General features: G+C 43.9%; 1 protein-coding gene across 2 annotated transcripts in view; it reads left to right on the forward strand.

Annotated features, from left to right (window-relative positions):
* Positions 1-496: 496 nt before the first annotated feature.
* Positions 497-12,310, forward strand: part of plcb3 (phospholipase C, beta 3 (phosphatidylinositol-specific)) — a 40,593-nt gene continuing 28,779 nt past the window's right edge. For both annotated transcript variants that reach the window (XM_018737483.2, XM_018737484.2), the window contains exons 1-2: positions 497-1,183; positions 10,722-10,796. In XM_018737483.2, coding sequence (XP_018592999.2) covers positions 1,085-1,183; positions 10,722-10,796 — 174 coding nt within the window. In that variant the 5' untranslated portion in view covers positions 497-1,084. The remainder of the gene's footprint in view (positions 1,184-10,721; positions 10,797-12,310) is intronic.

The raw sequence follows: 12,310 nt of genomic DNA on the forward strand, positions 1-12,310 counted from the left end.
CACCCCCTCCCAAAAAATGTTTCATGTACATGTAAGTGTAACATTACAGCTGGCCGGAACATGATCATGATGATGGGGCAGCAGGTCGTGTAGCATTTTTGGCTGTTCCCTTACAACCCGAAGGCCCCTGGTTCGAGTCTCACTCGTGCTCTAGTATCCCAGAACAAGCTGCTTGACTTGATACGGTAAAACACCCTGCTGAGAAAATGGGTAAAGTAAAGAAGTAGCTTTGGGACCAGAAGGTGGTAGATAAAAATAAAACGTTTATACTTGATTTGTTTTTGTTTTTTTTTTTAAAAAAAAGAAACCTGACAACGTAACGTTCCTCAAAAACTGTGAAGGAAGCAATATTACTGTGCACTACAGTATCAGCACTTTTTTTGAGGGCTACGGTCAAGTCTCAAGTTCCTGAAATCAAACCAAACTGCGCCTTTAAGAGATTTTAAGAAATTAGTTGTAGCTGTTGGCCGCTTTAGCGAGAAACCTCTCTCACCCGTGCAGCGCCGTCGTCGCTGTGCAGGAATCGGTGTAAAAACGCAGACACACACACGCGCGCAGTAAGAGAGGAGAAACAGTGCCGCGAAAGGGGGACAGACAGAGTGACAGCGCAGAGAGTGTGTGGAGACGGAGGAAGGAGGAAACACTCGCCGTGTGCGCTGCGCTCCTCTCCAGACAACATGAAGGAAGGAGGACAGGAGGAGCAGAGCACCCATGTCAAGTGAAAGTTTCAAAGAAGGAGAGGAGAGAGGGCAGAGAAGCGCGGAGCGCCGGGAAGGAAGGAAGAAAGGAAGGAAACCTAAGCAACATTAAGAGTCGCGGGACGATAATATAAAAAGATACACAGAGATGACAATATGAGCGCATGAACTCAATTACCGAGCGCCATGAACTAAGCTGCAGCCGCTCCGACAGCTTGTTCGCGTCTTGTTTAATTTTTGAAGTCAGTCTTCGCCTTGTTCTCCGTCTCCTCATAAGAGCAGTTTAATATCCGAGGAGCGGTTAATATCCAGGAGCCGCGCACACGCAGTCGGGCTGCTCGCCGAAGCCGCGGGAGAGGCGTCGCCGCCCCGCTGTTCCCGGAGACATGGCCGGCGCCAAGCCGGGGGTCCACGCGCTGCAGCTCAAACCCGTGTCCGTCCACGAAATACTCAAGAAGGGCAGCAAGTTCATCAAATGGGACGAAGTGAGTAGCTGGGGCACGCGAGCACACCATTAGTATCTGTCTGTCCGCGTGCGAGGCGCGCGGATTTAAAGGGGAATAAACAAATTGGTATTGTACAGTTATGTATAATAAATTCAGTGCAGTTTACTAGTCAAACAAGGGTGTGTATAGATATGAGTGAATCTGACATGAGTGCGAGGGCCTGTGGTTCAGAGTCGCCACTGTCAGGACACCCACTCTGCGGCCGACTCACTCAGCACTGTTTTTATTCGGTATTCTGCGACTTGTGACATGTTTTCTTCAGCAGTTTGATCTCGCAGTGAATGGACACTAAGTCACCGAGAAGAGGCTTTTTTTCCCCCCCAACCCTTCCCGAGTCTCCGACACGCATTGCCGCCGACTCACTGTCCTGTCCATTTTTCTGCCCAACTCCATCTGCTCTTTATTCCCTTTTCGAGCTCTGTCGGAGTGGCTGCGTCGTGATTTTACTTCGCCGCCTTGACTCCACAGTTAAATTTTTTTTTTTTTTTTTTTTTTTTTTTTACAGTACTCGCTTTCAGTTTTTTTTTTTTTTTTTTTTTTTTTCTTTTTTACGAGCGGACCAGACGAACCTGCTCGCGAGCGCTTCCGCGTGCTTGCGTTCTCATTAACTAACCCCGCGCACTGAACACACACACGCGCTACTTTTAATGTGTAATGTGTAGAAGTACGTCGCGGTGTTATAATTGTTCGTTAGCTCTTTATAATATCCCGCCAGTTGCGTTTAAGATTCTCCTGACGGGACGCTTTTTCCGGTCGTTTTAATGAATTCGACCGATTGACTCAACTAGTAGACTAGTGTGAGAGGTTTACTCACTAGACTAAGGGGACTATCGCTTTACTCGCTTGAAGAGCTGTGTGTATTTAAACATGCCCAGTACTGTTTACCCGTGTGTGTCCGTGGTTCTCGAGAAAGACTCGTCATTAATAATTAACCGGCACCTTCCCTTCATCAGGACTCTCTTCTTTGGACTCCTCGGATGACATTTTTTTCTTAATTGAGCCGGGCGCGTTCTGAAAGGCCACGCGCGCGCTTCCCGCCCGAATCGATAACGCGGGACGCGCACGCGCTTCCCCTCCGAAAGCCCTTCGCCGCCCTTTTCGCTCTGCCAACCCATAGACATTATATCGACTGCTCAGTTCAGTCAGATCGATCTTCGTAAACGGTTATGAAACACATTTCTGAGGTATAGTTCAGCTCCCTCGCTTTGCATCCAGTAGTTAACTTAATGTTTTACCGTGTGTTTTCTATACATTCCCCATAGAACACATTTTGCATCGTGTTTTATACTCATTCTCTCACAAACAAATCAAATGTCGTCGTAAATATTACACCCGTCTGTTTAAATCACGTCTTTAGGTAACGAGGGTTATATATTTATTCATTGTTTCTTTTGTTGTGTAAGCTGCAAGAAATTGCAGAGCCATAACTTAACCTCACTGGCTGGGGTTCTAGGATTCGCCTGTTCTTTTACTGTGTTAATTCTGGACCTGAGGAATGAGTGTATCTATACTTGTCCTCCCCAACTTTGCAGTTTTTCAAAAAATTATTCATGTTGTGTGTAGTTGCTGGCATGTCCTCTGTTTGAAGTCTGAAGGCTATAGCACATGGCTCAGTGTGTGCTGTTGGACTGGACCTGCTCACACCTTGGCTCCTGCACTGGTTGTTCTTAGCATACTGGACAAGACTGTTCAAACAGTGGCAACAAAAGAAGTTTGAATTTTTCTTCTTATTATTTCTTCGAGTAAGTGTTCAAACCAGTTAGTGTCACCCAAGTGACTGCATCAGGCCCACAGCTGGTATGCAACATGGGCGCATTGTGAGCAGTGCATACGCGACTCTCCTCCCACAAATCAAACCCCCACCACTTCCCTGTCGCTCGCAGAGTCGCTCTTATCCACCACAAAATTTCACACATTCCTTTTGGTTCTCGCAAAAAACAGCACATTGTTCGAAACACTGTGGCATGCGTTGCAGTGAAGGCTTTTTGGCTGAAATGGGGCTACTTTAGGAGTATGGTGCTCGCATACGTCATTGTTGTCTCAGGTGAGGGATCGAATCCCAGAGCCCGGGGTTTCAGCACTGAGGATTCAAGCCCAGTTCCATGGGTCACTTGCGCTACCACCTTGTCACCAGACCAATTCGCACTCTCAACGCTGTCTCTGAGACTGCCGCCGATATCTTAGTCGGTTATCCGACGGACACTTAGACAGATGATGCCATATGCCTTGCATTGCCACCAGGAACACCAACAGCGGACACACGTCCATATGTTCTGCAGCTAGATTTACGTGTCAACATTCATTTTCTCTTTCTCACTGAATTGCCAGGAAGTAGTTAGGGTTCTGATTTCAGTGACAAGAGGAGTCCAAAGAACTGGAAAAGGAGGGGATGTTGAGTGGGAAAGAGGAAAGAGGGAGAAAATGTGAGAGAGAAATGTATCCCATAGAGAAACCAAATAAGGAGATATCACTTGGGAAAGTGCAGCAAAGTTTCTCCGCAGTCTGGTCAGGAACAGAAGAGGCTGAAATCGGTTTTAGAGCAAGTGCCGGGGTGAAGAGCACATGGGCCAGTCACTCGTCACTGCCCAGCTTTCATCCTGCTGTTTGCAGCCTGCCTCCTCTATCCTGTCCATCCTGTCTTGTATCCCCTAACAGTTTTCAAAGACCAGTGTTTATCATACACAATGTGAACCTTTGTTTTGGCATGAGAAAGACATGGATGGAAAAGAATGTGCTCTGCGTTTGCATTTTAGATCCCAATCTGTATCAGTAAGATCTTCACTTTTTTTTCTGCAGAAAAAGTGCATTTGCAGGAAAGGGAATGTATCTGCACGTGTGTGTATGTAGTAGTTCTATGTCCATATGAGTTTTTAATTAAAGCAATAAGTGCATTACAGATGTGTATAGTAATCATGTCAATGAGCAGTGTGTGTGTTTAAGGCTTTGCCCATGTGACATTATGCTTTTAAATATTCTGTGTTGTGTGTTTGTAGAAAAACTATCTGAAGTAGTAGCATTCCGTGGAAATGGCATGCTTGTGATTTGTGCTTTGTCTGTTGCCTGTGTATGGTTCTGTGTACGCTGCATCTTGGTTTTTATTTGGCAGGCATGCTTGTGTGTGTTTGAGAGGAAAATCTATTTTGCTGTTGTTTTGCTTTATGGGTGTGTGTTTTCTCCCTGAATGACTTCCTGTTCCAGCTTGTAAGGTTGTCTCTGGAGTCAAAATATTTTCTCTGTAGTCGTCCCCCACTCTCTCCCCCTTCTTCCCCTTTGGTTCAATTGAAATTAATCCCTTGCTTTTGTTCTCAGTTGAATTTGGTTGAAATTCCTTTCATGGATAATTGTTTGTGGTATTCTAGAGTGTTTAAAGGTCAGAGATTGGCCCAGGTGGACTTCCACAGGATCCTACTTTACTGTATGGCATCTCAAAGATGTACTGTGTTTCACTTAGGAGATGAAAGGTTTAGTATGTGATATGGTCTGAAGCGTCTGCAGTTTTAAACTTTGTCTAGAATATTTGTAGGTTAAACCTGGACATGTGTGTACAATACCAAGGATAGTTCAATGGCAACGACTTTGCTGCGTTGAATGAAAGGAGAGAAGTGGGAACTACATTTTTGGTGAGTTACTGCTGTAACCTCATAAAATGTTAATAGATTTCTGGTGAAGCTGCTCACTTAATATTTTGTAGTGATCCAAATGTGTCTTCTGCATTCCTGTCCATGTCCTATTGTATAAGCAGTCCCTGTCATATTGTTCCACCTTCTTCAGTTTATTTTTATAGAGCGCTCTTCTTGCACAGTGACACAGAGCAAAGAAACAAATGCATCAGACAAGGAAACAAACTACAGAAATAGTATAATACATTATCAATGCTTTTATAAAGCTATAAGTGTGCCTGCTGGCCGCGGAGGAAAAGAACAAAAACTCCCAACTGAAAGTCGAGGGAGAAAAAACATCTCGGAGTCCAAGTGCCAATGGCTGCCCACCCCTCCTGGGCATTCTAGATTAAATAAGACTTCTAAGTCAGATTACAGGTAACAGTGGCATTGTTGCTGTATGGTAGCTTGATTTCCCAGTTCAGCAAGGCACGCCTCGTCCATCATGGCATTGGTCATTTTCTTCGGTCAGCATGGGGTGCTTCTGTAACGGCAGGCCGGCCGGCCGGCCTCCTCAGGTCTTATTGCAGAGAGACGATGCTTAAAAAGAAGAAATTTTTAGTAACTAATGACTAAAAAAATAAGTTTAATATGTATTGACACAGCGGTGGGGGGAAAAAACTGAAAAGACAGCCAAGTGGAATTAAATTTCATGGTGATATGCTTCCGTGAACATGAGTCTTTAGTCTGGATTTGAAGACTGATACAGACGGGGCACTTCTGACAATAACAGGTAGATTATTCCACAGTTTAGGTGCTCTGTAGCTAAAGGTGCGACCTCTTACTGAGGTCTTATTGATCGCAGGTACGTTAAGGTAACCCGCATCCAATGAATGAAGATGGCATCCTGGGATATAAGTATCAATACCTTCTTCTCCCTGGTTCTTTTCTCTCACTCTTTCGTCTTTGTTGTAGTCCTCCCTTTGTTTCCTACTTGTTCCTGTCAGACTTTTCTCTCTGTGAAGCGTGTTTACATTATCCTGGAGTTACACACAAACATCCTGTTTATGAGCTCATGGGCTGGTCCACTCCTTGCCATGTTTGTGTGTCATGTTTAGCAGGGTCAGCAGTGTGCACACAAGACCAGACGGCAGTGGAGCTTTCTCCATAGACAAAGCAAAGTCTTTCACCAGGATGTCTGTATACAGCAAAGTTACTGATGGAGGGTTGCTCCAGGTGTGGGAACATACTTCCAACAACAGATTTATGTAGGTATCTTTAAATAGCCCTCTCAGCTTTCAGGAAGGGTCTCAAAATAGATGTTTTGGACCCACTTCTCTACTGATTTCCTATCTACTCTTTGAACTTTCTCTATATTATCTGTTTTAAAAAAGTACTCTCCCCATTCTATGCAGCTACGTATATAAAGTCTGCTGCTTAATCAGCGGTATTAGGCTGACTACTTGGAGAATGATGGAATTGTGTGTTTGCATATTATATATCCGTTTGTTGGTGAAATGCACAGTTATCTTTGAGTTGTGGTGAAAAGCATCTGCTAAAGAAGTTAATGTAAATTTAGGTGTGGTAAATTCTGACTTAGGCCTATGAAGTACCAGAGTAAACCTTAGCCCTAATAATACAGCCCACTATATGTACACTTATGCATACACGTGTTAGCATGCATAACCACAGCAGCTTGTACACCCTGATGTTAACATGCTAATGCATGTCACACATACACCCATACTTGTATAGTGTGTGAATGACAGAGAACGTGTATTCTACTGATGTATGGATGCGTGACCCAGTGTAAGTAGTGTATCCAGCAGTGTAAATCACCTTGGTGAATAAGATATGTGGGCTGATAACACTACATAGGTACAAACTTCCAATGAACTCTAACCCTAACCTACTGCCTGCCCCCCTTGGCTTTTTGTCTCACATTACCTTAGATAAAAAATTACAATATAACATGTTTCAATTAATTTATAATCAGTTCCTTTTGATATTTCTCACTGGTCAGTGAGAGTACAATTTAGAATTTATACGTGTACACTTTAATTTCATTGTCTGGCACAGATGGTGTATGTTGCCGTTGTGCAGCGTAGCCTCTGGATTAGATTTCCTTCAATGTTGCTTACGCCGAGCATGTCTGGTCGAGTTTTTGTGTGTGCAGAGGTTGCACAACTTTCAGGAACATGTTACAACACCTTCACAGTGCAGCGAGACACCACCCCCATAGCAAGAAGAGACTGTTGGAGTGACACACACCTGTGTGTGAATGTGAAAAGCTGCAGTTAGCACAACCACTTAATCTCCACTCCACTTCAGAGAAAACTGCACTTTTTTTGCTTGATGAAACCTAATTTGTGCACGCTCGGTGCCATTTTCAATGGGTGTATCACTTTTACTGCAATTTTTAGTCGTTATGTGATGGACTTGTTTAAAGCAGCACGTGTGGCTTTCTGATAACAATTGTGAGTGATAAACCAGTAGGTATTGTCAGAAAGGTTGAGTATCTGGTTTTAGAAAAGTTTTCTGGAGTTCTTTACTTCTGTGGTCATTGGATCTGCTTACAGGGCAGCAGGTGGACCTGGACAACTAGCAGCTTATAGAGCGAAAAGTAGCTGCAGATACATCAGAATAGGTGCGTGCTTGTGTTTACCCCTCCCAGGTCTTGTTGTGAGAATTTATTTCAAAACATGGTGGCCAGTTCTGTGGGGGAAAAGCCTCCCTGTGAAATGGCACTGTCCTACAGAAGATACCTCGAGATTGTGCTGAGTTTAAACAGAATATCTTGCTGGAGAAATAGAAATGTTTCTGCGATTGCTTTTTTCCTCTCAGACTGTCCCAGAATGGGACTCTTGAGCATTAATGGTCCCTTTCCGCCTGTAGAATAACTTTTAAGCTCTTATGGGGTTCCTATCTTCTACATTCCATTAGTCTTCCTTTAGTTAGAAGGGTGGTGGATGCTAAAGTGTGCTTGCTCTAAGAATATGTATGCATGTCTCTCTCTCTCTCACACACACACACACACACACACACACACACATACGCATATATATATATATATATATATATATATATATATATCAATTTCAGCACCCTTCACGTTATACACCAAATTTGTATCTGATTAATTGCAACCATAAGTAGGCCAAGATGTCAGTCCTTCGAGGGTTTTTATCAGAATCACCAGGGAATGAAGGATAAACATAGAAAGAGGACTGTGGAAGACAAGGAAACTTAACTTTACCGATGGCTGTGTGTATCAGCACAGTGGAGCCTGTTGCTGTTTAGGAATCTGATAGCTGCTGCTGCAGTGTTGTTACTCGTGGTACATTTATGTGTTAATGGAGTACACATGCACATGTGGTTCGTGTGGGGCCGCTGTGCTCCGGTATTTGGCCTGTTGCAAAGGGAGCACTGGCAAAGAATCATCAAGCAGCCATAAATGAGGGGTCACTGTCCTCCAGGGGTCAATGAGCCCACTGTGTAAACATGTTCACATGGGCAGAACAAATCAAGGCTAGTCTCTCCTCTGCACAAATTCACATGGCTTTGTTGGCAAGAGTTGCGTTTTTATTGCTTGGCCACAGCTTACAAAGTCAACAGTTACAAAATATGCCGTTTTAAGTAAGAACCAGCAATGTGCCGCAATCACACTGGTGAATTAAAGGCTGCTTTTGTCCCTTTCCAGTACTACTTAAGCATGGTTTCATCCTCGGCACCATCCAGTTTAGCTTCTGTACTTATAGATGTCTGAATGAGTCACCTTGTGCTGTATCTATCCTTGGTGGTAGTGCCTGTCAACTGTTTGGTGCTGACATCACTGCTGTTATTCAGTGCATTACCCTTCATGCTTCAGAAGCATTGAGGATTTCAACGCTACAGGTCTCCACCTCCAAGTCGGAGTGTTTCACCCAGTTAGAGCAACACAGACCCATTTTCCTAGAGTTCTGCTTGTCAGTCCACAGCACCATGTAGTTCAGCGTGTTTCTGCGTATTTATTATTGCTCCCCATATCAGGAAGGAATGGAACTTATTTTTTGGGTATGGATTTCCTCTTATGAGTTTGGCTGTGTTCTGCCCTGGCCCTGTTGCCTGTTCATGCGGCGTATGGACAGGAGGGAAATTTCCGAACCCGTTCTATGTAGAGACTGCTCCACGAGCAGCATGTGGTGTACATGTGACTCAGCTGGGCGAGATCATTTTCTTTGTCAGCGTTCTGTAGAATGGAAGGTGTGAGGACCTTTCTCAAAGTGAGGGGTTGCTTCTAAGGACTACAACAGTCATGTGTAGTGTAATGGTTAAGGATGCCAGCCTCTAACCTGATGGTACCAGTTCCCAGAAGGGGCTCTGCTTTTGCACCACACCAAGAAAACAAAACTGGGGGGGGGGGAAGCGATATACATTTGACACGAATATGACAGAAGATTCTCTAAGGCAACGGTATAAAATGAACAGTGACAAAAGCTGTGGAAGATGATGCTAGACTGTGGGCATTTCTCTCCGGTACCGATGGCTTCTTATTGTTGTGGAAATCTCTGAGATTAAGAAACGTTCCAGTGATTGGCATCAACCACTTATTGGATTCAAATGACGCTGGCCAAATGTGATTCTCGTTAGGGGTTTGCATTGAGAGCGCGGGGCATGCCATCACTTTGGACATTTTCCATTTTGATGAAATTGCATTTCGATTCTAAATGGCCAATGGATAATGCATTATGGACCGTTTAAGGGGCTTTGTTCTGTCACAAAGACTTGTTTTGCCACCAAGTACTGTTGTTTAGCTTCATGCTTCTATTCTACTGTTATAGATTTCCCACCATAGACTGCAATATGATGGTATTAAATATGAAGAGTGTATGAGGCTTTCAGAACGATTAAGAAGATTTGGTGCCTCTGGGGTATTTTTGCCACCCCTGGCTTCTTCCCATGTGACCAAATGTATATTTCATTACAGTCATGCTTTTGAGAATAGGAAGGTGTTCACAGCTGCTAACATTTTTCTCTAAGATGTCAGGATGAGCTCTGCAATTAACTCAGAAAGCATTATTTCAGGATACCTTTATCAATAGGCAAAGAAAAGTACATGGAAACAGTCGCAAGGTCGTGCCGCACTGCGTAGACATTTTTACGGTTGTACAATGTTTATGTGCAGTGCCCATAAAACTGTTTCATTTGGCAACAGCAACCCTGATGTTTAACTCTGAAATCTCCATGTATCCAAACTAAGTCCTAAGAAAGGGATGCTGCGGACGCTGTCTGGACATGTTCCATTCTTTCCAAAGAACTGGAAAATGAGATAAAGTCTCCCTGATCCCTCCTGCTTCAAAGCCGGAGGTACGGAACTGTCCTCGGCACCAGGTCCAGTTTCAGGATTCTGACCCACCATGAAGACGGTGGTGCCCTTGGCTTTTGTGTGCTTGTATGTGACATACATGGTTCAGGTGACACGGAGTAGCGCTTCCATCAGAAATGCTCATGCCATGTTTGCACTCGGCAGACAGTAAAATCAAAGTATTTCAAGGAGCAGTGTGTTTAATTTCCTTAGCTTCAGTCACTTTGACCTCTCACCATGTAATAATGCATTTGAACTGTTTTTGATGCAGCACTTTTTTGTCCAGCGTACTGAGGCATTTCTTCGTGGTTTGGGCGGTTGCATTTGTTAGTTTTGAGTGGCTTTGTACTTTTTTTTTTGTGACTTCCCATTTTCACCAGGTATTTTCCGACATCTTTTACCAATTCCGTTCATTATTCAAAGGTATGGCATTGGTCCTAGTATCTGATGCTTTACTTAGTACCTGGTAGTTGGTCACCTTCAGCTTTGTGTATGTGTGAATGGTGTGGCGTCCATCTGTGTGCACACACTCTCGAGTTGGCCTCATAGTGTAACTTGAATCTATTGTTTCCAGGAGGTGAACAGCGCTTTGGTGACCCTGAAAGTGGATCCCAATGGCTTTTTCCTGTATTGGACTGTCTCCAACATGGTAAGTAGTGGTCAGTCTTGACCTTGTTCATCCGCTTTACACACTGGTAGCAGCCTTTAGTGGGACTTTCCTTTCTTCTGTTTTTTTTTGTGTTTTCTGCTATGCCTGTGTGTTACAGTCCCAGTATATCTGTGGTTTTGCCAGGTTTAACCTGCCCCACACACACAGCTTTCTGCAATGTGTTCTTTTCCTTCTTTGCTTTCTACAGCCTCCTCATTGGTGCACCTCCCTCCATTGCTTGCCTCCTCTGCTGTCCAGTCTCTCTTCCCCTTCCTCTCTTCCCTCCATGCCAATTAGTTGGACAGGGTTGTCATGTGAAGCCTTATGAATCGAATCAAATTTCAGGGCCTGAAATTAAATCAGCTCTTCTATCACCCTCCCTTCCTTTGAGCCTCTCCTTTCTTCCTATGCTCCCTCTTTTTGTCCTGCTATCTTTTCACTCTTGTATATTTATTCTAAAAGCATGTGTGGTATGTGTGCTGACTGTTAAAATATGGCTTGTATTAATGTTTTGTCGTCTTCTCTTTCCGTGTGTGTGTGTGTGTGTGTGTGGGGTGAGGGCGGGAGGAGCCTGTATTAGAACACTAGGCCACTCACTGCCTGAGGAAAAGCACTGACACTGTTTTCTGTTGCCAGATAGTGCAGCCCATTGTGGAGTTTATAGTAAAGAGGACACCTCTCTAATAACCACCAATTCATCTATTATTAAAGCTGATAATTCTATTATTACAGCTAATATTACTATTATTGTATCCCTCATTACTTTGGTTTTATGTTCCCTGTCGATTTCTTTTCATTTAAGTTAATTTCCTATCCTCTCTTCTTTTCCTGCCCAGCAATGTTCTCCATGTGTGCTTTTCCCATGCGCTTAAACTTTATTCTTTAAGCCAGCTCTCCTATCCAGATTTGCTGTGCTGGACATAGCAATGGAAAATAACAGTAAGGGCCCAGTGTAACTACGTTAGTGGAATGCTGATATTAATTGCATAAGTGCCATTTGTCCATTGTTACTGAAGCAAAGTGCTGGAGTCGCATCAGAGGAGAGCAGGAGAGGGGTTTTAAGAACATCAGAGGATGACACAGGCTACTAGGAAACCCTTGAAATACAGACAAAGGTCCTGGTGGGTCCCTCCCTTCTTTTAAGCTGAATAACAGTTAAAAGTCAAACAGGTGAAACAGAAACAAACAGGTGGGTTTTAGCTGCAACAGAGTCTCTGTTGAAGGACTTTTGTAGAGAAGGGAAGGCACACCCACTGCTCTCTGCTGCCTGGCTGCTCATACTCATACAGGTGACCTGGACCTCGAATAGGAGCTTGACATAGGCCTGGGGATGTATGGCCTTGTGACCATTATTGTCTCACACCTTTGAGCAAATTAGTGTGTACCCAGTAAGTGTTTGTATGTATGTATGTGCACACACGTACTATATATTGTACACATGTATGAGAACTGAGGGGTCACTTTTATATTCTGTATTAACTTCCCTGTCAGTGCAGTGCCTGCATCCAGCCCCA

Source organism: Scleropages formosus, chromosome 13 (genome assembly GCF_900964775.1).
Source record: "Scleropages formosus chromosome 13, fSclFor1.1, whole genome shotgun sequence".
Taxonomy (NCBI): domain Eukaryota; kingdom Metazoa; phylum Chordata; class Actinopteri; order Osteoglossiformes; family Osteoglossidae; genus Scleropages; species Scleropages formosus.